Source organism: Pongo abelii, chromosome 1, assembly GCF_028885655.2.
Source record: "Pongo abelii isolate AG06213 chromosome 1, NHGRI_mPonAbe1-v2.0_pri, whole genome shotgun sequence".
In the NCBI taxonomy this organism is placed as follows: domain Eukaryota; kingdom Metazoa; phylum Chordata; class Mammalia; order Primates; family Hominidae; genus Pongo; species Pongo abelii.
In genome coordinates this window covers 166,385,123-166,412,122 of record NC_071985.2, presented here as the reverse complement: position 1 = coordinate 166,412,122, position 27,000 = coordinate 166,385,123, and the positions used below count along the sequence as shown (strand labels likewise).

Genomic DNA, 27,000 nt, shown 5'->3' with positions numbered 1-27,000 from the left:
GCCTTTGACCCCACTGAGACCTCTGTCCTCACATTCTTCCTGTTCTCAGTCCACTAACCCAGGTGGAGATATTCAAGTTCTTTTCATTATCCAGATGAGACCCCAGAGAGGAAAAATACGTTTCTGAAAGGACCTTAATCATTTACATAATAAGAGCTACATTTTTTCTCTTTGGAGTTATATTATCTCTGTGAAAAAAAATAAACGCTTGGGCGTTTTAAATGTCTGACCTTCTTACGCAGGTTATTAAATACCCCTACTTAGTCATTGGCAAGTCACAATTATAGTCATAGAGCATTCGACTTTACTTACCCTGACATAGCAATAAAGTAAGAAATGAACAGGTCAAATTACTCACATGCAGCCACAAGGATACTAATTCATTCATTTGAGAGTCACTAAAGGAAGGAAAATTGGAAGATATGACCAGTTTTCTGGGAAGCAATGGCTATGCTAAATTCACATTATTCTCAAGTGGGACATGTTTGTTAACAGAACTTACCCCACTGAAGGCCCCTTTCAATCAATAACAGGAAAATTATTAAGTACCCACTCTGCAAATCACAGCATTAAGTACGACCAGGTTGGGGAAATAATACAGAAACATTAAAAGCAGTTTTACAAGACTGTCTTCATTAGAAATATTAAAACCACACTCCTTAGCTATTCTGAGTTTTTATATGTGGACGGTATTGTCTATCTAAAATGAAAAATTCATTCTATTAAAATAACTGAAGGTCACAAGGAGTTTTTTTTAATAGCCTCAACCTGTTAAGAAGATTAAAGTGGACCTGAACCTGCAAAATGTTCTATCAGGCAGTTCTGCCGAGGATTTCAGTAGTACACTTTACCTCTTATAATAAATTAGTTGCCTGGTTCTGAAAATTTTGACATTGACCAGCATGCTGATCATACTTGGTTTCCTGCTCTTTGAGGCAGTTGTCCTGTCTCATTCATGATTCGTGTACGACTATCATGCTGGTGATAGAACAGAAAGCCAGCAAAGTGTCCCCTGTTTCTGGCCTGAGGTCTAGGCCAAAATGGAAGGAATAGGCTTCTAGAGAGGACATAAATGTACAGAATTCATGTTAGAATTCTACTGATGGGAAAGCTGGAGAGCAGGTGTTACCTTCTATTCCAAGCATGTCACCATGCAAGGAGTACTTAGTTGGTGAAAATATCATTTTGCTTGGATTCAGCATATCTGGGGTGCTGCTGTTTTTACCAGTAATGCTGATGCAGTGTATCGCTGATGAGCCCTTAACATGGGCTACATTCTGAGCTAGTTACTCCACATCCACAAGCTCATGTCATTCACGCAACAGTCCTAGGAAGTGGGTGAAGTGGGTGCTATTGTTAATCACATTTCACAGATGAGTAAACAGAGGCTCTGAGCACTTAGGTAACTTTTCTGAGATTACACAGCTAGTTGGTGGTTAAATCAGAGGAGAGTTACTGATAACACAGCTAGTCAATGGTTAAATACGTTAAAAGGGAGTTACTATTATGTCACAAAACTGATGTTCCTAACCACTATGCTACTCAAGTCTTGGTTGTGCCACTGAATAACCACGTGATCTTGAGCATTTAATGTCTCTGTTCTATCATTTTTAAAATGGAAAGCATAATACCCACCTGGCAGGATAATTAGGAAATTCGGATAAGATACATTCTTTTTGTTTAATAAAGTACTATACATATGAAAGGTTTTAAATTATCCATGCTTTGAAGTTGCATTCAAATTAAAGAAGAATTAAAGGAAGAGACCAAGAAGGTATTGCATCCAAGATGCATTTGTTTCTCATTTCTGGTAACTTCCTGGTCTCTAAAGTGGCCTCTTGGGTGTCTGGTGGTGACTATACTTAGAAGCTTCTTGTGTCTCTATCAGACTCACTGATAATGTAGTTTCTTCCTCTTATGGCCATAATGGTCCAAAACACACAGTTGTTTCTGAATATGTCTGTCATGCAAAGGAAAATCAACACAATCCAATAGGTTTAAAAGAGACAAACATTGGGCAGCGTTTGCTTTGCTCAAGATTGAAGCCTTTCACTCCCCAGAGAGGAACGGAACCCTGAGTGTCAGCTGCACTTCCCTGGGTGCAAAAGTAGATTCTAGAACAGGACTTCTCATCTGACTGGAGTAATCAAATGGGGAGCTAACAAGAACAGCAGAAAGTCTTGAGCCCCACCAAAAGAAGGGTTGCTATGTGTGGACAATTTTAAAACCTGAAGCATAAGTTAAATAGCTCCCTAGAGCAGGGAAATGAGTAACAGAATAGAAAAGTTAAAGAATATTCACTCATTTATTTTTGCATTCAATGCTTCACAACTAGTCCATGAGCTCTTCTTAGCTACAAGCCCTTGTGCTGGAATTATGGAGGTGAAATAATAAAACTTCTGCCTTCCAGTAATTCACAAGAAATAGAAGAATAGAAGAAATAGAAGAGTTTGGCACTTCCTATGCAAAGCATCCTGTAGCAAAGGCAATGGTAGAATTGCAAAAATGTTCTAGTAGGGTGATGGAAGAAACGGGAGCAACATTTATACCTACATAGACTCTACTTTGAAGCAATATAACATGTTGCTATGTTAGAGTCTAATAGAAAATCTTAGGTGATATGTAAATGTTAACCTAAGGTATGTTTGGTATTATCCTAGTATTAGAAAGATTCCTCAATTAATGCATATCCATTTGCTCTCAGTACACATATACATACATATGCACACACACACACACACACACACACATATAGAGATAATAGAGAAAAAGATATGGAATATATATATCATCTATGATATGATATGTATCACACATATATTCTATATCATATGTATGATATATTGACATACTGGTATAGCATACATATTATATATTGTATATCAGCTATATCACATTTTATATATGATATATATCATATATATTATATATGATCATAACCTACAGTATGATATATATCATAGGTTTTCATATATGATATATAATATGTTTTTGTATATGATATATATGAAATATGGAATATGTATGATATATGGCATATCATAGATATTTCATATCACATATATAAAGAGAAAAAGAACTCTGTGTGTGTGTACGTGTGTGTGTGTGTGTGTATATGCGTTTATGCATGAGCTCTGGAATAAGCCTTCTAGATCTTAGTTATAACCTCAGCACAATGTGTGACTTTAGGCAGGTTACCTAACCTCTCTAAGGCTTAGTTTCCTCCTCTGAAAATTGGAATAACAATGGCACCTCTTTCATAGGGTTGTGGTCAAGATTAAAGTCAAACACTGGGTACAGTGCATGCAAAGCACTCAAATATAAGCAACTGTTGTCCAACTTCATGCATCCTCTGCTTGTAACATGGCTGTGTTTTACTTAGTTCTTGCCTGCTTTGGAGAAGTTTCAGTTGTGGCATTGTTGTCTTCTTCCACATAAAAATCTGACAGTTTGATTCTGCTGTAAGTTGCTACATGGTCTCCCTTCCTTGTCAGCAGGGATGATAAGCAGTGTTTTCTCTGCTGGTATGGAGCAAGACAATGATTTGGAAGCATCATGCCACTGCGTTGCTGTACACCCTTTGCCTCCACTAGAGCCCATTATTAAAGCTGACTTGTTGAGACTAATGGTCTGCCTGCCAGTGTACTCCTGGGAGTTCTGTGTTAACACTGATGGGAGATGTGGCAGAAAATCTTTTATCCTCTCTTTCATTAAAGGATTTGTAAATCATAGCATTTCTGCCGATTTGACAAATAATTTCAAACCTCCTGAGAAAAGAATGGAGAAGCTGAGAATTCCAGGGGGGAACTGCTTCATCTTTAGATGGTTCTGAGCCTTCAACATGCAATCGCTGGCCGATGACCTCTATAGCGTTCGTTTCTATTATATCTTTTGAGAAGGGCTGTCCACAGACTTTCGCTGCCTACCCTATTTCAAAATACTCTTCTTATTAACCTCTGACATAAATGAATGAAGAAAGTGTACTAGTGATTCAAAGAGATTTTATTAAGACTCAGGAGAATCTCCCACTTATAAGCCTTTTAATGTGTCTGCTGTGGATATATTTCATCAGCACCACATATACTCCAAACAAATTTTAGACAATTACTTGGGAAAGGCTTTTGCAAACTATAAAGTACTATTCAAAAGTAATCATTTCCTAAGATAATAATTAGTATTAATGAATATTTAATATGTGCTAGGCATGTGCTAAGAATTTTATATTAATTGCTTCATTTATTAAATCAAAGATTGGCTGAGAGACATTAACATAAGGCATTAACAGAAGTCACTGTCCTTAAGATTTTAACTTTTTATGTCTTCAACTATTTTGCACTGTGTGTGTAATCATTTCTGCTACAGCGAGGACTGTCAGCAGACAAAAAAATTTCATGGACTTTGTCTTCTCTTCTGCTGACTCTGCGTACCAAGTCACCAGGACACAAGTAAATACGGCCTTGGGGCTTCTTTTCTTGCTGACGCACATTCACACAGGCAGCATGTGCTGTTTACAACTGTGTTTCTTAGTCTTCTATTCAGAGTAATAACAGCATGACTTCCCTTAAGATCTGATTCAGAGAACTGAAATATGCCCTGAGAAAACATGAGAGGTTTTTCTGGAGACGTATCCCAAGGGTAATATTAATTGTTCAAGGATGTTTCGGAAAAGTTGCAATCATCACTGTGGCAAATGAATCTAGGGAGAGGAAGTATGAGTTATTTAATGTCGGTTACTCCTTTCCTTAGGTTTTTGCCTTTTTTTGGACTTTACACACAGCCCATTTGCTATGAAACTAGCAGCTCAAATAGCAGGCTTTCAGGCAGTCAAACAATGGCAGACTGCATTCTTCCTGCTTCTCCAATCATATTTATCAGTCCCATTGCGGGGATAACTTTCAGTAGTGCTCAAAATTACCAGCATCCAATTTGTAACTGCAAGGAACCATTCAAGAAATAAAAGAAAGTTCTCACTCATAAGTGGGAGTTGAACAATGAGAACACATGGACACAGGGAGGGGAACAACACACACTGGGGCCTGTTGGGAGTTGGGAGGCAAGGAGAGGGAGAGCATTAGGACAAATACCTAATGCATGTGGGGCTTAAAAACTGGATGACAGGTTGATGGGTGCAGCAAACCACCATGGCACATGTATGCGTATGTAACAAACCTACACATTCTGTACATGTATCCCGGAACTTAAAGTAAAATTTAAAAATAAATAAAAAACAAAATGTTTCTGAATTCCAGTTATATTAAAACAAAAACAAAACAAAACAAAAAGACTTCTGCATTACTTTGGTTCACAATTTATTTCTTCTTTTTAATGAATTATTGTTTTTGGTATAATCTGAAACTTTTTTTGTTATAATTTGCTTCTTGCTATCAAACCATTTATTTCAATTTGGTCACTCATCTTTATTACCTTTATCTCACATTTTAATCAAATATTTTTAATTTTGTATATATTTTATATTATACATAAAATATGAACTATATATTATATAATATGTAAAATATTATAAATAAATATTTATACTATAAAATATATTTACATATTTATATAAAAAAGTTATATATAAAATAAATATATATCATATAATTTATATAGAGATACGTATTTATATATAATATAAAATATTATAAATATTTTAATAAATATAATAAATATTTATAACAGTTGATATTTTAATCTAAATATTATCTTTTCTCTTTAATAAATAATGTAAAGATGACAAAAGAAAAAAGAAATAAAGGAAAAATGTAGAAATCTCAATATTTAAAATTCCAAAGTAATTATCAATATGTACTTATATTTTTTCCTCAATATCAAAGTAACACATACACATTACAGAAAACTTGGAAAAACAGAAAGGTATTTTTAAAAAGATCTATAATCAAATAGCTGTAGATGACTACTATTATCATTTTGATGTTTTTCAGTTCTGAGATTTTGCATGTGAATGTGAGTCTGCGTGTGTGCATGTATAGTTTATATTATCACACAGTATATAATTATGCATCCTTTTATTTTAACATATGCTAATATTCCCCTTGACACTTCAAAGTATTTAGAAATAGCTCACAGTTGGCTTTATTGTGATCATGACATTAATTTAAGCATATTATTACTTTTAAAAATTCAAATATGGGAAAGTATAAATAAAAGAGTAAATATCATCCCAAAATCACACTATTCAGAGAGTAGTAGAAATAACATTTTTGATGTTTTGGTGAAAATTCTTGATGAAACCCTCTCTGCGTGTATCTACATACACACACACTGACACACATACACACACAAATATGTGTGCTGCATTTACTTGATCCCAAGAAGCCATACATTGGGATATATGCTCCATTGTTTTCACAACTTTTTGGGCACAAAATAAACTTTGTCAGTGTAGAAAAGCTTTTTTTTTCTAACCAATAATAATAGACAAAGTGCTGGCCACTGTCTTCAGTATAACCATCAGAAACTGAGCCCAAATCTATTTCATATTCAGAATCTGCAGACACATCTGAATCACTTCTGGCCATCAGCAGTTACAATTAATATCATAGTGGCATGATGATTTTTCTATGCCACATGTTGATAACCTTGACCTCTTTATACTCATTGCATTGATAGTTTAATTTTGTGACACATCAAAAATTCCAGAATTTTATCTGCATTAGCTTTCCAGGATTTACTTATAAATTGTTGCAAAGTAAATAATTTCCTAGAAAGTCAACAAGAAATTTTTGACAGATACAGTTTTAGCACCTGAGTGTTCCTTTAGGATGCATGTCAGTCATAACTTACTTGTTTCATCTTTCAAAATTCTGTATCTTAGATTCCAAAGAATGTGACAGTTTCTCCCACCAGCAGTTGCGTAGTCTGGTAGATGACTGTTAATTTTCCAAGAGAGTTGATGAGTTGTCCAGGGGCATTCACATCTTTTGCCCTTTTAAGCCTGTAGATTAGTGCTTCTCAAACTTTTTTTTCATTATCCCTCTTTCCTTGCCCAGAGAGCCTCTATTAAGACCTTGTTTTTCCCTAATTGCTCCCCAAGTGGAATTCTAATATCATAGATATACTGTACATCTGGTCATGTGCCATATGTATATTTGTGTGCTTTATATATTTAACAAGTAAGATTTCTTTCACCTTCCCCAAAGAACCAATTTTTACCCCCTTTGGGGTGATACTTCTGCTTTGAGAATGCATGCCATGCCTGCAGCTAGATCTCGGATCACAACTTCCTAGGATGTAGGGGCGAACATCTTTAACACAGGGTAGGGTTTAAGAATACAATGGAAGTTAGACCTGGTTTTCAGTCCCAGCTCCCCTACTTGCTATAGAGCAAATTACCTTGAGCAAGTTATTTAATTTCACTAAGGTTTAATTTAAAAGAGTGTACCGCAAAGAGATGTTTTGAGATTAGAAGACATGAGGCATGTAATGTGTTCAGCACAGTGGCCATCGTATACAAGTGCTTTACATAAATTAGCTTTTGATATATTTATTCATATTCTTCATAGTACCATGCTACAGCTGGCTCTTTCCGATGCTTGATCAAACTCTCACCACTGTCTACGTGAAAGTGTTTAAAACTTGGCTGTATGAGTCTTCATACTAAGACAAAGAAAATCCTAAGTTTTTAGGCTGAGGAAATCAATTTCAGCAAGTGTACATTCACTTTTCTTTCATTTTTATTATGGCTTTGTCTTCTGTCTTATGTTCATATTTAACAATAGTATTTTTGTTGAATACACTTGTTCTGACTTGGATAATAAAAAGAAAGTATAATATTCTGATTTTCTGAGTCAAACATTTTAGGAAGTTAATTCAATTCGGCATTAATTTTGGATGACAGTTTAGGTGCTCTAGGCAAAGACCCAGGTTGAAGAAAAATTCTCTACAAAACATGGAGAAAAATGTCAATTGATTGTATGTTCCTGGACTGAGCAGAATTTGAAAAGCAAAAAAATATATATGCACATGAAATACGTATATAACCAGGGCAAGTGAGCAGAGACTTATGAAGAGGAAGACTGGAAATAACACTAATCCTATTTACATACTCAGAAATCCAGTACTCTTAGTTCTACTCTATGAGAACTGACTTTCTTATTTATTTATTTATTTATTTATTTATTTATTTTGGGCATCCATGCATGTTTATCCATCATTCGAATTTTTTTTTCTGTTTGTTTTTGTTTGTTTTGTTTTCTTTACTGTTATACTTTAAGTTCTGGGATACATGCGCAGAACGTGCATGTTTGTTACAAAGGTATACATGTGCCATGGTGGTTTGCTGTACCCATCAATCCATCATCTACATTAGGTATTTTTCCTAATGTTATCCCTCCCCCAGACCCCCACTCCCGACAGGCCCCAGTGTGTGATGTTCCCCTGCCTGTGTCCATGTGTTCTCATTGGAGAACTGACTTTCCTAAGTACACTTTCCTCATTTTCATGAAGGAGAACATGTAGCACTCTGAAAAGCATGTAGCAAGGATAACTCACCCAGTGCTACCATGGGTGAGGAAGAGGCCTATGGGGCTCTTATATGGAAAAGTGTGGAGTCAAGTGAATCTAGATTTGATTCTGACTCCACCATTTACTGGCTGCAGAAACATGGGTAAATGGTTCTCTCCTCTCAGACTCAGTTTCTTGATCTATAATATGTAGTAATGCCTATCTGGACATGTGGTTGTAGTCATAATTAAATGATGCACTATGTGTAAAGCATAAAAGACAGTATCTAGCTCATAGCAAGTACTCAATAATATTGTTCCTCCCCTTTTGAGGTTTGCCCTTTTTCCTCTGTATTCTCACTTAGCAGGTCAATTGGTGCTACTTACCTCAGGACAGGAGAAGCCAAGGCAGCACTTACAGAAGCTTCTTGACTTTTTTAAGCTTCAGTTTGTCAGCTGTAAAATGGGGATAACAATACATCTTTCTTAAAAGTGCAAGCATTTAATAAGGTAATGCGTGTGGAACATTTAGCACAGTCCCCAGAATTCAGAAAGTATATGTTCTTTTAGTTCTCATCGTAGCATTATTATTAATTAGATTAGGTGATAGTATCAGACTATCAAAACACTCAAGAAAACATTATATACAGATAGATTTTTATATTATATGCAGCATGAGCACACACAATTTACACACATATAAGATATATTTTATATAATATTTTATATAATCTAAGCCAACTACGATCATAATATTCCAAGATTTAGAGAAAAGGGAAAAAATTAAAAATTTATATGTAGTAACTTTATTTTGACTTCTTTTCTCCCAAACCTATCCTAAACATTTTTGAAAAGTTTTTGCTATCATAAAAAAGTAACTTTATTAATCATCGCTTCAGCTAAGATTCACAATGTCACAGGAGCATACTTACCTTTTCAAGTTAAGCTCTCCTGATACAGTTCTTTCTACTGAACTATATAGAAAGAATTTCTACTTTTCTTTTTATTCTTTCCTCATTTACTAAATGCATCTGGTGCTGAGGAGAGCCTGAAACAGTATGTAACATGTCATGACTGTAAGGCAAATTCTTCTTCACTGCTAATGATAATGGCTGCCAAGTTATCGAGTTTTTGCTGTGTGTCAGGTACTGTAATTTACATAAACTCAAACTCTTTGTCCCAGTGTTCACTATTGGTCACCTTGCAGTTACTGGATTCTGAAGACAAGCAAAGACCACAGCAACATGAAAGTATTTACTTATAACCTTAGTCCTCATTCTGATACACTTTTTCCCTAATTAACACTAGTGTCCATCCCCACCCATTACACGAATGCAGAACCCAATAAATTTTCCCATAAACATCTGATCATATAAACAATGGATATACCATGCAAATACAGTGCATATTTATTGCAAGTGAAATTGCCAGTCTTAGGAAGGATATAGGATTCCATGAAGTCAGTGAAACTGATGATGTAAAGCTTTTCATCACACCTAAAGTCATTGTCGGTTTAGAATTTAACAGAAATTAAAATTATTAATTACTAAAGAAGAGGGAAAAACATAAGCTTACATCAGAGCCACTTCAAAAGAAAGACAAGAAACTGAGAGACCCTTAGAATAATGTATAAAACTCTCAATTAATTCTGCAATAATGGCTGCATTTATGATCCTGAATCAAAGGCAAACCTAAATCTTGGGTGGTGTGTAAAGCTATTAATATAATTTTATCAGAAAAATATACCCTTCCCAAAAATATCAACACAAATTATTTTTATTCATTCTAAGAACTCAATTATTAATGTAGCTTAAACTTTGTTAATAAAAGATCGTTTCACAACTTTAGTTTATGACAGCTTAGAATCTTAATCAAACCTTTCCATCATTACGTACTACGAAATTTTAGTATCCATTTTAAGTACCTTGTTAAATGATTTCTCTGTTATTGACTATCCTCAAATAACAAGAACATAGAACATCCTATATCATCATATTTAATCCTCCCAATGTCTGTAAAAGGTACTGTCTTCATTTTACAATATGATGAAGCTGAAACTCAGAGAGGTCAGGTAATTTTTCAGGGTTGCAGAGTAAGGGTAAAACCCAGATTCAAAATTAATTCAATCTCTTTCCAACATTCTTTCCCTTTGTCACTGCATTATGTATAACATATTCTATAAATTATTGTAGAATTAGGTCTCATTTATCTTTTCCTAATTCTAACTAATATAATCAGCTTTTAAAGAAAAAGCTAGTCTAATTTTCACTCTTTGCTGCTTCATACATCTTCTGGAGCATCGTCTGTCTTCTATGCACTCTGAGGCTTTCTGATGTCTCCATCTGTTGGTTATATCCCTGCATTGTCATCCCTGGGCATAAGGGTCATTTGCCCCCTGCCTGCAGCAGATCTGGTAGGGTGGGCAGTTGTTTGGCCTGATAGCCTGCAAAATGGGGACAGTCTTTAAACAAATCAGACCACTCTCTCCTGCTGCCCATGCTTCAGATTGTGTTTTCCGGGTGACTGTTTCCAACCTCAGATGAACAGGAGGTAAAATATGCAGCTCTTATGGCATCTGGCATTAGTGGTGCAGCTCCTTCCTTGGATAAGATTGGGAGCACTGGTATTATTGTCCTAATTTAACAGAGGTGAAGCTAGAATCATTGACCAGCTCAGGTCAAATATTGAAGAAGCACAGTCAAGACTGAAGCCCACACCCTCTGACACCATCCTAGACTCCTTATTGCAGGCATTTGTTATCTGAATTTGAGCAGGTTACTTAAGCACTCTAGCTTTCCCCATCTGTAAGAAAGAGATGTTTAAAATAGCACCTACTTGGTGAGATGGTGGTGCAAATTAAGGGAGATAACACATGTGAATCATTGCACAGAATTTGAACACATTACATAATAGATATTACCATTTATTGTTAATTTTGTGACAAATGCCACAACACCCCTGAGGTAGCCACTAGTTTGACATAAATTCATATTAAATGTAAAACAACTGAAAATACATTGTCTTCATGAGCTGGCTTTGATGACAGAAAGTGCTAAACTTCAACATTGCAGAGTGGAAGAGATTATATGGAAAATGGAGAAAGTGCACAGGAAGGGGAGACTGGCCTGCCTGAACGCAGGCTTGCTCACTGCACATGATTGGCGGAAGTGCATAGGAGGCAACTTGATTAAACTCAGGAGGTAAACACTCCTTTATTTATAAAGGAAACCTTCTTATACTCGTATTCAATTTCTGCACCTGTGCATTTTGCTTTTTTTCTCTTTCTTTTTTTTATAATTTTTTCTTTCTCTTCTAAAAAGTCTCTTTCTCTTCTTTAAACACTTACATATACAGTCTGTTCTCCTTCCCCACGTTCATTTTTCATTTGTCTCCCCATGAAATGCTTTCATAAATTAAGGACCTCATCTTTTAGAGATGTCAGATGTCATACTGCTGTTAAGAATTTAAATTATGTTTAGTCTCAGGCTGTCTACATGTGTACATCTGTGTGACCTTGCTTGGTAATGACAGTCACAGAAAACCACCTTTCAGAAAACACACAGTCACACACTGGTGGCTGTCTGTGCCCTCTTCCATTCCTCAGAACCCCCTCAAAGTGTGCATGTCAATTGCTTCCCAGTACTCTGGAGATGCTTTTTTGTCGGAGGTCCACAGACTAATGGCAGCAACTCATCCTTCTAGGGGGTATCACAAACACGTTATCAGGTTCCTAAGATAACTCTCTCCTGACTTCTATGCTCCTTGAGCAAGGTAGGGAGGAGGGCGGCATCCAGAGTCAGGCAGTGCTTGGTTTGCATCACAGTTCTGTGATGCAGTTTTGATTGTTTACTTGCCAGGTGACGATGGCAAGGCTATTGAATTTCTTGAAACCTCCATTTTCTCATCTGTTAAACAAGGGCAAGAATGCTACTTACCTTATAGCACTCATAAACTTACCTTATTACCAGGATTAATAATTAATATAAGTAAAGTCCTTTGAACAGTGGTTGGTATGCAGTAAGAGATAGAAATTTTCATTGCTGCTACAATTACCATTAAGAGAGCCAGAAAACCTAGGACTGAATTTCAGCTTCACCACTTACCAGCAGGGTTACTTTGCACTAGAGATAATTATACCTAACCTGTGTACACTCCAGTGTACAAGAACATAAAGTCACATTAGTGTTTGATTTTTGATGTTATTGAAGGACAGACATAAAAGCCATGTCAATAAATACTGCCTCCAATTGAATTCTTTGTAAATTATTATTAACAACAATAATGTAACAATTACAATATTAAACTGTTCTCTAACTTCATATAGTGTTTCATTTGTAGTTAATATTATAATCCCCTTTTATACAATAAACTCCATAGAGGGAAGGATATGTCTCATACATTTCTGTGTATCCCTCGGCACCTAGCACAATGTCTAATTATTACAGGAACTCACATTTTAATAAATTAATTATGATTATTCAAATAATCAATTTGTTTATTTGAATAAAATAAACCTGCATTCAACCAACTTTATCTCCTATTGACACAAGTATTATTATCAAGCCACTGAAATCAATATAATAGCCACCTATGTGATATGTGAAAAATTTGGCACACACGCGCAGATTATATGATAGAATTTTAGTGATGGAAGGAAGCTGAAAGAATTCTATGCTAACTCCACGTTCAGTGAAGAATTCTATTTGTTTTGTATCTCCATTTGTTTCTGCCTAAAAACCTACTCAACTTCAAAGAACCAACTCTAATTCAACAACCTCAGTAAAGCTCACCCTGACAAAAATGACAGCAACAAAAACAATAATATTAGTTATATGTTTTCAAGTATATACCATGTTAAGTACTTCACAAATGTTATCCTATTTGATGTTCACCATGAGCTTTTAACATTGATACTATCTTTATACCATTTTAAGATGAGGAAACTGATTACAGAGAGATTTAAATACATTGTCCCTCGACATACAGATGGTAAGCCAAAGAGCCAGGATTCACACCCAAGTCTATATGACTCGAGTCCAGATTTCCTTTATTAAATCAACAAATAGCATCTGCTATACCACTCATTTGGTAATTAATCTTGCAGTGAAATAATCCCATAGTGATGTCACCTGAACTATTGTCTTACCTAATCTCTTCTTTGCATACATTATTGTTATTTAGTTTTCCATATGTTTATGTCTTTTTTCCTGAAAGACTACATATTTGTGTCCTCACCACTATCTTGTACATGGTAGTGTCTCAGTACATATGACAGAGCCACCCAAATCTCCAGTGAGGTTTTGCTGTTTTCAGGGCAGTTTATTTTTCTGTTAGAAAGTTGTTCTTACTGTAAAAATTCTAAATGCCTATAGACAACTTAAAATCATAGAATCTTAAAACACAGACACTATGCAGTCTATTGCCTTCATTTCATGATTGAGAGAACCTTAACACCTAAGGTTAAGAGATTTCCCCAAGGCCACAGAGCTCTTAACTTGCAGATCTATAGCCTTGAACTCTGGTCTCCAGAGCCGCTGTCTGTTAATATTATTTCAGTTATTAGAGAATAGTTTCCAGGCCCCTCTTAGTCTTCTTAGGTCATAAGGCTTGAATTTCTCATTATCTTGGACACTTTTCTGGTTTTAGCCCTGTTTTCCAATAATGCTACTAAACAAAAACTCTCTGAGGTGCTATGGGGGGATGAAAGCATTCATTTATTACTCATATCATTTTTATTGAGTATAATCTTTATGCAAAATACCTGGTATTCTTGTCAATTAAACATTGATCTGCCTTTTGATTTGGTCATTCTACTTTGCAGGAATAAATTACATGTTAAGGAAATTAAAAAAGGAACACAATACCAGTTTAAACAAAGATGGATTTAGATTGCTATCTAGAAGTGGTTCAATCTTTGGATAATGTTTGTAGAATAACAAATAGTTGTGGAAAATGATATGTAGACCAAATAGCAATAAGGAATATTGTAAGTGGGAAAAAGTGAAACACAAAATGGCGTACCAACTGCAATGTATAGGGATGTGAAGAAATTAGGGTTGTAAATTTTGGATCCTTAAAGATAAGAAAGTTCTTTAAATGTTTGTTGTTTTCTGTGTTTCTGCTTCCCTGGCATCATTGATCAGTTCTACAATAAGGACTATAGTGCCCAGAAGTTAACATAGCTAGAGAATGTGTTGTTGTTGGGGGGCGTGGGGGGAGGTGGGTAAGGAGAAATGGGTCTTGATCATGCCACAGATGGCCTTGTGTATCATTACATGAACAGTGTGGTCTTTGACTTGTGGATGTGTGTTCCAATTGCCATCTGTGAGCTTTAAAACAAAGCACACAAGCAAACAAAAAGCACTACAACCATCATTTCTAGTGATGTGTCTCTTACTCATCCTTTGATATAGCCCAAGCTAGGCAAGATGTTTGGAACTCAACAATAGAAAATTGATGATCAACTAAAACCTCCAGGTGCTTTTCTTCACATATTCTTCTACCAAGCAAGTTTTCACCAAACCACAATTGTTTCATTAATTTTAAACCTTGATATATAAGAATTTTACACTTGTTTCTGCTGATATTTTTCTTATAAGTTCCAGTTCAGTACCTCAAAAATATAAGAAAATTTTTAGCACTTTTAATGAATCTGCCATGATGATCATCATAAAAGTAGCTAATCATTACTGAGTGCTTACTATGGTTCAAGCGCGGTGCTAAATGCTTTGCCTCATTTTATCCTCAGAACAGGCCTACAAAATGGGTATCATGACATCATCCCTGCCAAAGATCATTTAGATAACAAGTGTCAGAGACAGGACTCAATCCCAGGTATGTCTGATGCTAAATCCCATGCTCTTAGCCACTACAGTGTGCCATTTCTGAGCACTTTATTCAGTTTCATCCAAGCCACCAAAGAGGCCAGACTAGGGACCGATCTCTGAGATAATCCACTAGAGAGTTCCCTCGCAATGGATGTATAGCTACTGATTCATGCTCATTGGATGTTGTGATTTATCTAATTGTCAATTCACTTGGCAAGACTATGATCCACACAACTTTTACGATTTTATTCACAAGACTATCATAGAAGACTATTAAATGCTTTGCAGAATTGAAAAATATTATGATGATGACATTCCCTTTATATACTAATATCTGCTTTTCTCATCATTTTTATCTTTTTTCCTAAGAAATCTCCTCACCTACATTATTCTCTCCTTCACTAAATGATGCACCACACTTTGAGCCTTGTTTCTATCAAACTGTAAAATGAAGACAATACTTACTTCATACATTTACATAGCTAGCATGCTCTAAACTCAAGTCCATTGTTTCAAATACTTCAGAAGCCTCCCATCTTCCATTCAGGGTGTTCTAACCCCAGTTCCAGGACCCCAAGAACCTCAGGAAATTTATAATTCTACTTTAAATAATAAAAATGATGTATATATGTGTGCTTTGCTCTGAAAAGTATTCTTAGATTTGTATTAGATTATCAAAAAGGAATTATGATTTTAGACTATAAAGACAAATTTTCCTAAATATTTATATAAAACTCTTCATGACCTAATTGCTAACTCCCCAAGCCTCATTTGCTTCCACATGTCACCCTTAAATACCCACCACACTCACATACACACACAAATACCACACTTCCTGTGGTTTCTTAAAATGTGTCTGCTCAGTTCCACACATACATACAAGGTGGACCTCCTTCCTTCTACCCTTTGTAAGACTATCTTCATCCTCAGACCTCAGCTCCAATATCATCTTAATGAAACCTTCCCTGATCTATATAAGCATCATTAAGTGCTTTCATAGAGCTTTGCTCATTCTTTTAAAGAATTTATCAAATCACTCCATTTGATTGTAGATTTATCTATCCTCCTCACCAAACACCAAGTTTCAATCACATAGTGGCAATGACCCTGATAGAGTGGCAACAGTCCAGCCCTCTTACCACTGTGGCCTCAACAGTTAGAGAAGCCATTCTTCTCCAGAAACTGGTAGCTGCTCAATAAACATTTGAATTAATGAGTGATGAAATAAACTGAACAACACCATTACAAAATAATGGCCTGTGTTTATTGTGCCTTTACGGTTTATAAATGTGCATAAACCTTACTTTTCTGAGACCCAACCGTGGATAATTCAACATGTATTTAGTGAAAGGCCAATATCATCCAGGCTGGGTTTTAGGGACTGTCAAGGTCTCATTAAAGAAGCTAATGCCATTGTTCCTTCCTTTTAAAATTTAGGGCTCTGTGGGCAGCAAAGACTTAGCCATGCACATTCCAACTTCAGACTCACCCAGTGGCACTGTAAGTGCCCACTTGGTACTATAATTGCCTACTAACAAGGCAAACTAATAACGTCCTCAGAGTCTAAGCTTTGAACTCATACATACCCCAGTGCCGATCTTAAACTTTATGCATACCAGCTGTGCAGGACTGAACAAGTTGTGTAAACTCTTTGAGCCTTGGTTCCATCAAACTGTAAAATGAAGACAATACTTACTTCATACATTTACACCGGCAATATATATAAAGCACTTAGTAAGTGTGCAACAAATAATGTTAATGGAGGTCATTAAGATTAGTGAATGTTGATGATGTTGATGATCAGAATGCTGCTGCTGATGGTAACTCATTGAGGGCAACGGCCATGTGTTTTTGAATCCCCAGCACCTACCATAATACCTGATACATAGTAGATATTAGATATTAGATAACTGTTTGTTAAATTAATTGTCAATTGCCAAGTCCAAGATATTGAAAGCCAAGAGGAGATAGAAAAGAGACTAGCATGAACTAGAGTGATCAAGGAAAGCTTTATTGAGGAGGGAGGTGTATAAATGGTAGATTATTTTCAGACTTGGAGAAGAGGACAAAAGTTATTGAAGGCAAAAGAAACAAGCCTAACACTAAAGTATGTAGTCTATGCCGGGAGTGGGGTAGAGTAAATGCATTTTGTTTGGCAGGAAGGGGAAGCAGTGAGTATTACCAAAACTTCACTGTTCAATACCATGCCTAGAGATCAATAACAGAAAAAAATCTTAAACGTTGATACTTTTCAGAAGCTACAGGTTACAGCAAAATGATACAGGAAACTGTTTCATTTAGTACACTGCATGGTATAGTGGGAAAAACATGAGTTTTATAGAGAGATAAACCTAGGTTTGAATTTTTGTTTTGCCATTTAGCTAACTATATTATCTTGGGCAAGTCACTTACATGGAGCTTCTGTTTCCTCTTCTATAAAATGGGAATAATCACACCTATCCCACAGGGCTGATGTGGAATTTGAATGAGATTATTCATGCAAGGCACCCATGTTCATACAGACATGCCTTGCCCGTGTCTGCATGAACACTTGTATATAGCAGGTGTTCAACAGACACGAGAGATGCTATTATTTTTAATAGTGTGAATTAGTGCATTTCTGTGTTGTGCTAAGTCAATGTGTATAGTTTGGTTGTGTATGTTTTTGGACATGTAAACTTGAGCTTACTTGATCTGCGAGTAACTGAGCTTTTTGAAATGGAAATAATCCAGAAAAAAAAAATGGGCAATGTGATACCACTTGGCTGCTATTCAAAACAAAGAAATGAAAAAAAGTTTTGAGTATGGGCAATTGATTGGAATGAATGCTCAGATAGGAAACTAATAATTGTCTTTATTAACCACCTGCTGTACAAACTGTCATGCAAATACTGCCTTATGTTTTATGCAAAACATTTGAAAACCCCTGTGACTTTGTTCTGCTTGGATTTTCTTCTCTGTAGCAAAATACATAATTGAATTAATTTCAAGTGTGTTTGTCTGTAAACCAGCCAAATATTTCGTTTTAAATACTTGAGCTCTATGTTGAATATACAGAGTTATGGTTCTTAGCACATTTTGTTTTACATTAAGGGGTAGATTTTATTCCTTAATCCTTTAATGGGCTTTTAATTTCACATATACTAAAGTGTCTCCTATTTTCATAATAAATGAAAATGTTTCATTTCATGCAGGTTCTTCCAGGGGGCCCAGCCCCCTAACCATGGGAGCTCAGGACACTCTGCCTGTTGCAGCAGCATTTACAGAAACAGTCAATGCCTATTTCAAAGGAGCGGACCCAAGCAAGTAAGTCTGATACTTAGTCCATTGTATTTTCTGAGTTCTGTCCTATTGAGTGTGGAACAGCCTAAATACAACCTTTTCATTCTTTCTTTTAAAAAGCAAAAAATAATTCAGTTAGCAATAGTAGATGGCACAGCTAGGATAGAGGGGAAAATGTCATTAGGAATATTGATTTCATGCTTTTAAAAAATGTATCAAGAGAATTTACTCTAGAAATCTTTGATTCCATTTTGGTTCTAGAGAACTTACTCTAGATATCTAGAAATCTTTGATTCTGCTTTGGTTGCAAGTACCAGAAAACTCTAGCCCAGTCTGTCAATAATGAGGAAATTTATTGTCTCACAAAAGTAAATGTGCAGATCATGTCTTTTATTGTCTTAATCTTTCCTGGACAGGAATCACCCACATATAAATTAAAACAATGGTTCACTGGAATGAGAACATGAAAGAAAAAAACACCTTCTCAAAACACACAAAGTAGCAAGGGAACAAATTTTCTGTGACCCCTACTAAGTAAGGAAAAACTGGCCAAAAATGAAAGAGAAAGAAAAAATTATAATCAGAGCAAAGTAAAAATTCTAGGGAAAATTCACCACTTTCTGTTTACATGAGCCTGATTTCACTTATACATGTACATACTGACAATGGACTTGGTCTGAATGCATATGTGATGTAATTAAATATTTGACCTCTTGCTAAGGAATTCCATGGATAGGATTCAGAAAATCAATGGTTTCCCTGAAATTATATTGTGTATTTTATGTGTGTGCATGTGTGCATTATTCTATAAAAAGAGTCTATAATAACATTTATCACTTAACAAAGAGATTTGTAATCCAAAAAAAGATTAAAAGTGATTAGTGATCTACACCAAAAATGAAACAACTAAGTCAGACTTATTTTCAGTTGTGTCATTAATATAATTCCAGGCCTGAATTTGATCAATAAAGGGAAAACCTAAGTAAGGAAAGAATTGCTCTTAATTTTTTTTACTTACAAAGACTAGGGCTTGGAAAAACTTAATATTTATGACAATAAGAACTGGAGACCAGGCATGGTGGCTCACACCTGTAATTCCAGCACTTTGGGAAGCCAAGACAGGAGGATTGCTGAGGCCAGGAGTTCAAGACCACCCCTGGCAACATAGGGAGATCCTGCCTCTGCAAAAAAATACAAAAATTGGCTGAGTGTGGTGGTGCACACCTGCACTCCCAGCTACTTGGGAAGTTGAGGTGGGAGGGTCGCTTGAGCCTGGGAGGCAGAGGCAGCAGTGAGCCATGATCACACCACCGCACTCCAGCCTGGGTGACAGAGCAAGACCTTGTTTCAGAAAAATAAATACAATTTTAAAAACTGGAGAAGAAAAAGTCAATGCATATATAGAACACTAGACTATATTATAAAAAAATTTTGAAACAGTGATAATTAAATATAATTAGAACTTGGATCTCCATATATATTTAAGTGGAAATTGGTATAACTAATCATGAATCCTCTTGGCACTTCAGAAACACTAGTTTTAGATGTAAAACTCGAAATCTAACAATATTATAATGGAAAACTAATATAATTAGTAACTCCACCTTTAAGTGTACTAGCCAGCCACTAGGATCTATCAACTTCATGTCTCTTTAAACAACATCTAGGTTTCATTCTATACCCAGAATATCGTAGAGAAACAAACACTGTGGACTCCGGATTTTCCATGTCTTTTCTCTTTCATCTTCAAAACAGAAAGTTCATTTGCCACATCCCCATATCAATAGAAATCACAAGCTACCTCCTATAGAGCATACGTCTGAACTGTTAAGGCAAGTAGACACCATGAGCGTTAGCTGCAGATATGCTTTATTCATACATATTTGTTCTGTAGACTCTTCTTTGGACAAAGAATTTGCATAATTTTCTGTTATTCCAGTTCTAAGAAATATTTATCACTGACTACTGACCTATACCTTAGAAAATCAGGTTGGCCTGAATTGAGAAAAGCAGACAGAAACATCCTTCTATGTTTTTATTTTATTTTTTGAGATGGGGTCTCACTTTGTTGCCCAGGCTGAAGCACAATGGCACAATCACAGCTCACTGCAGCCTCAACCTCCCAGTCTCAGGCAATTCTCCCACTTCAGCCTCCTGAGTAGCTGGGACTACAGGCACATGCCACCACACCCTGCTAATTTTTGTATTTTTTGTAGAGACAGGGTTTTGTCATATTGCCCAGTCTGGTCTTGAACTCCTGGGCTCAAAAGATCTGCCCACCTTGGCCTCCCAAAGAGCTAGGATTACAGTCGTGAGCCACTGTGCCTGGCCAGAAATGTGCTTTTGAAAAATAAGAGCAGTCAGGAGTGAATGTATATACCTGAGAGAAAACCACCGGGGATCACACAAGAATGAATTCATCTTTGTCTGCTTCCTAATTGGCTTTCATTCATTCATCCACTAATTTATTCAGAGAGACCTCTTTGGTCTCCCTTCTTCCACTTTTGCACCCCTACAAAGTCTCAACATACCATGTCACTCTTCTGCTCAAAATCCTCCCATCTTGTTCAAAGTAAAAACAAAATGCTTCATAATACTCTTACAAGACCCTCCATGATCTGCCCTTCGAGAGTCCCCCAGCCTCACCCCAGTGGTTGTTTCTCTGATCCCATCTCCATCACTCCTTTCCTTATCCCTGACTGTGCCTCCAACCCTCACCTCCATATTCACTCCACTCTAGCCACATGGCCTCATGGCGACTCTTTTCCATCACCCCAACCCATCCGCATTTCAGGGGTTTTCATTTACTTCACTTTCTGCCTTTGTGAAATCTTCTCCTAGGTTCTGAGTGACTTGTCCCCTCATTCCCTTCATGATTCTTCAGTAAATTTATCAAAGAGACCTTCCTTGTCCATCCTATATGAAATAACAACACTGCTCCCCACCCCGTCAACATTTTCTTCCTCTTTACCTCACGTTCTCTGTCTCCATAGCCCTTCTCTCTAACATCTTTTTTGTTACTGTTGTCCATTATTTGTCTTCTCCCTGACTAGAATGTAAATACCATGAAAGCTGGATTTTGCCTGTTTGGTTCACTGTTGTGTCCTCAGCTAAACAGGACAAGGCATATTTACTGAATAAGTTGAATTGAATTACTCACCTAACATTTACAAAATGGCTACTATGTACCTGCCATTGTGCTAGACAGAAGATATATTGGTGATAAAGACAGCTCATATGGAAAATAAGACTTGTGCATAAATATAATACCAAGCGCACCAGAGAACAGATGTAAATATGGTGCAATGGGAGTCAAGAAGCCCTTATTAACGTATTTTTTAATTCCAATAAGTGGTATAGCCGCCTATCCCATCGGCCTGTCACAATATAAGCCAGGGTTTTCATCCTGGTTCAGTTTCCCAGTACACTATGACAGGCGTGTAGGGTGGTCTGCACCTGTAAGCCCAATGTCTGCGGCCTTGGCATTCCAATGACACGGCACTTGAGCCAAATTAATATTAGTGTTTTTCCTATACACTTCTAAATTAACTGAGTCTTTGACTTGTGGATGTATATGGAATCTGTTTTTAATTTTATTGCCATAAATAGTTGTAGGATATCCTGTATGCTGGTAGGTGGGAGATCCAATATATTTCATTAAAATTTTGAAATCAGAAACTTATAAATGAATCATGAAATGACCTCTTATATATTTAATTTCACCTTCAGCAACCATTTTAATTGCTCTTCCTTTATCATTAACTTTCAAGGAAACAACTCAAGTTCTATCACCAGGTAGAAATAATGCCAGCCAAGGTGCCAAACAGAGAAATGATGCAGCAAAGGCATTTGGATTTGATTTTGTCTATAGTTCCCTGTCATCCTGCATCAAAGCCATTTGTTCTCAGACCATCCACTGGGAACAGAAATCTACTATCTTAATTTTTATACACTATGATATGTAACCCGTTTAAATATAGTTATCCTGTAAATATTCAGAGCACCTGTAACAGGTATTCTGACGTGTAAGACTTTCTCAGTAGCTCACAGGCAGCAAATTCCTTGACCTTTGCTACTGATTGGGGAAACACATCTCCCGCTATTAGTTCCTATTTAAAGAACCTTAGTGCTTAAAAATAAGGGTCAGAGATTAACTCTCTAATTCCCTAGAAAAGCTTAGGTTTCTCGGCTCTCTCTTATCCTTCTTTTATCATCACATTTTAATTATTTATTCAGTATCTGTCTTCCTGTTTAAACTAGAAGTTTGCACAGGGACCATTTGTCCGATTTGTCACTGCCAAATCTAGCACATTACACTGTGCTTGGTATATTGTGTAGGCACCCTATAAATAAATAAGTAAATGTATGAATTTATTTTTTAAACAATGAGTTCTTACTCTGAGTTCTGCATTATGCACCGTTGCCTTCCCAGAACCTATGACCCAGAACTTGTCTTCACAATAGTAGATAAGATGTGCGTGAAACTGCAACATAATTTTCTAGAAAAAGATCTGCACCTATCTCCAAGCGAACCCAGAGAAAGGAGAAACCAAGGAAGGCTAAATGGAGAGGATATTAAGAAATGTTTCGGAAAGGCCTTCTTTTGAACTTAGTCTTGTAATATGAAAAGCAGTACATAAGGCAAAGAAAGGAAATTGTAAAGAAAAGAAGAGAAGCTACATCTACACAGATGTACACTGAGAAAGAGACCTAGGGGTTTCGTTAGCAGTACATATAAATCGTATTTTATGAGAGAGATGCATCTCTGATGACCTCACACATTCCCTGAACAAAACTGGCCAGTGTTTCTGTGACCAGCTAATGGGGGCTGCCCATGGCACTAGGGAAAATCCAGTGCATAAGTCACTTGGCTGGTTGACTTTGAAGTTTTGCCATTTTTTGACAAATGTTTCATTTGTCAGGATTCACATGATTTCTTATTTTTTTCATGAAGTAAGCATCTATTCATATTTCCATCTCACATTATTTTCACCATTCAAACTCACATGAAATGTAGCCACCTTGTATACTGGTAGGAAAAAATCCTTAAGTTAAAAAAAAATCTTTGGTGAGTATAGAAAATATTAAATTTTTATATAGAAAATTTCAGGTCAATTTAGACACTGGATGGATTAATAAGTCAGCAAAAGTCTGGCTCTGACAATTGTGATGCTGAAATGTAATTGAGGCCTCAGTGCTTCTTACACAGGACTACGTAGACTACTTCTCCCACCTTCTACCCAACACAGTAAGCCCTTTGAAAGCAGAGGCTATTTTGCTCATTTTTAAATTACCACCCCACTGGAAAAAATAGCAAGAACAACTTGCATAGTTAGGAGTGAATAGACAGATGCCTGTTGAGTTAATAAATGCCACCTCCTCCCCTGTCTGACTTGCTTTCAAAACAGAAACTTTATCTCCTACCAAGACACCATTTAGATCTCATTTTGAGCAACCTGGCAAGAAAACTGAGAAAATTCCCTACCAGTTAAAGAACAGTTGAGCCACCACTGCTAATAACAATATTCTGAGGGATGGTAGGTGCTGAAATCTAATTTTATAAGTGCTCTAATTGTTTTCTAATAGCTGCCAAACAATATTCTACATGTCCACATATGGACAAATATCAAGAGTAGACTCAGCTTGAGGGGAAGTCAAGGCTCAGAACCAATTTGGCACTAGTATACAAACAGGGTTAATGGATCTAAAAGGTAGAGAAGGAAGACAGCAGTTTGCTCCCAAACTGGGAGGTCAGCGGTGTTCTCCAGGAGAGATGGAGATGCAAACTTCCAGAAACCAAAAATCCCATTCAGAGCACTACGAAGTTATGGATTTAACACCTGAGTGAGGGAGGCTCACATGGCATCTTTAAGAAGCTCATCTGCTCCCCATCTCTGCCCCAAACCCAGCCTTATACCTACAAGATTATAGCAGTTCCTCATGTAAGCTATTTTGAATGTATGCCAGAGAGCACCTCATCTGAACCATGTGTGTTTCATCCATTAGAGTTACACAATATACAAGGTGACTATAGGACAGCGTGGAGTCCCCATGCTCCAATGTGAGCAAAGTTTTCATTTATTAACATCAATTTCCCCAGAAAGTACATACCTGAGCTTAGAGGTGAAGTACCACAAGAGTCAGCTGTGGAGACATTGGAGGAAATCATAAAGAAGCTCACTCACTTTAAGCATTTACTGTGTCCCAAAGAAGAATAAAAGCCTGGTGAAATTTCTGCTTTAGCCAAGATAGAGTAACAGACCAATTTACCCTTCTACCTCAAACAGCTTAAAAATGAGCAAAATATATAAAACAATGACTTGCAAGACACTGGACCTCAGGCGAAGGCAGTGATCCCTAAAAGGGGAGGTGTGCGCTATGATTGCTCCAGCTTACCTGCTTGAGAGTTTTCAGGCCTGGCATAAGGAGAGCCCAGCTGACTTCCAGCTGCTCACGGGGAGGTGTTTCACTGAGGCACTCTACTACAAAACTGGCCGAGGGAAGTGCCAGGGGAAGCTAAGGTCAGTGGGTGCTGCCGCCACCATGCACTGCAGAAGATGGCAGTGGAGAAGGCATGAACATGGCAGGAGGCTGGAAAAGAATCATCTGCATTGCAAGATCTGGGCATTGTGGCGTACTGGCGTACCCAGCCAGTTGTACTACATGAATCAGATGACAGGAAAGCTGTCTGTGCTACCAGGCACTGGCAGAGCTACATGACTTGCAAAACCTACACTCTGGGGACACTACATGCACTGCAGGAACCACACACAAGCCTCTTGTAACTGCAACAGCCTGGCACTACATAAGCCTTGTGCATTGCAAGAGCCTGCATTTGAAAGCAGGCCGGAAGGGAGAAGGAAAACCCCTTTCTCCTGCAATGTCTCTCTGGCGCCCTCTACTGACAAAACTAAGCATGGTTCTTGCAGGCGAAGAGAAAAATACAATAAAGATCCATTAATTTTCTCAGAGCAGTTAGTAAAGGGTGAATTGGAACGGAGAGGCAATGAATTGATTTTATATAGACATTGACACTGTTATTATAAACCTCATGTGGAAATTCAAAGGGCCTACCATAGCCAAAACAACTATGAAATGGAACAAAGTTAGAGGACTAACATTACTTGATTTCAGAACTATCATAAAGCTACTGTAATCAAGACAGTGCAATATTGGCTTAAAAAATAGACCAAATAAATCTATAGAACAGAATGAATCGTGAATCCAAAAATAGACTCACACAGATAAGGACAATTAGATTTCAACAAAATTTTCAAGGTAATTCAGTGGAGAAAGGACAGTCTTCTCAAAAAAATGATGCTGAAACAACTGTATATTCATATCCACACACACACAAAATGAACTGAGATCCATACTTGACACTATATACATTGTAAGACTAAAATAGGTGAAAATGGGTAATGAAGCTAAATGTAAACTCAAAGATTTTTTTTAAACTTCTAGAAGAAAATATAAGTGAGCCAGTTGCGGTGGCTCATGCCTGTAATTCCAGCACTTTGGGAGGCCAAGGCAGGAGGACTGCTTGAGGCCAGGAGTTTGAGACTACAGTGAGCTATGCTCACACCACTGCACTCCAATCTGGGTGACAGAGAAAGACACTGTCTCAAAAAGGAAAAACAAAATACAAATGAAACTTTTGTGACCTTGGGTTTGGCAAAGATTTCTTAAATAAGACACCAAAAGAATGACTGGATTAGATATAACCCGTAAAAGAATAAATTGATGAATTAAAAACTTCTGCTCTTCAAATGTGCTTTTAAGAGAAAGAAAAAACAAAACAAGCCACAGACTGGGCTGCAAATTATATATCTGATAAATGACATGTCCAGAATGTATAAAGAAACCTTAACATTCAATAAGAGAACAAACAACTCTATTTAAAAACGTGGCAGACAGTTTAAGCAGATACTTTGCCAAAGAAGATAACTGATGACAAGCACATAAAAGATGCTTATGATCCTTAGCCATTATGGAAATGCAAATTAAAACAACAAGAAGATACCACTACTCACCTATGAAAATGGCTAAGATTAAAATGATCAATTCTACCAAGTGTTGGTGAGAATGTGGAAGAACTAAAACCCTCAAAGAAACAGTTAGGCAGTTTCTTTGAGAGTCTACACCTATTGTGTGAGCTAGTGACTCTCCTCCCGTGTACTTACCAAGAGAAATGACAGGGTATATTCATACTAATACCCGTACACACATATTCATTGCACCTTGATTTGTAATAGGCAAAAACTGGAAAGAAGCCAAATGTTCTTCAGTAGGTGAATGTATTTTTTAAAACTGTGGTATACCCATACACTACACCGCCACAAAAAGAAATGAACTATTATTGCACACAACTACGTGAACAAGTCTCAAAATAATTATGTGGAGTGAAAGAAACAAAAAATCACACACCT

The 27,000-nt window shown here is 36.7% G+C and overlaps 1 protein-coding gene across 26 annotated transcripts in view; it reads left to right on the top strand.

Moving 5' to 3' along the window:
* The window catches only part of SGIP1 (SH3GL interacting endocytic adaptor 1), a 238,033-nt gene that overhangs the window by 168,654 nt on the left and 42,379 nt on the right, over positions 1 to 27,000 (top strand). For all 26 annotated transcript variants that reach the window (XR_010139702.1, XR_010139638.1, XR_010139729.1 and 23 more), the window contains 1 exon segment: positions 18,484 to 18,595. Coding sequence is in view for 21 of the 26 variants with exons in the window: in XM_054547439.2 (XP_054403414.1) it covers positions 18,484 to 18,595 (112 nt within the window). In the remaining 5 variants the exon portion in view is untranslated.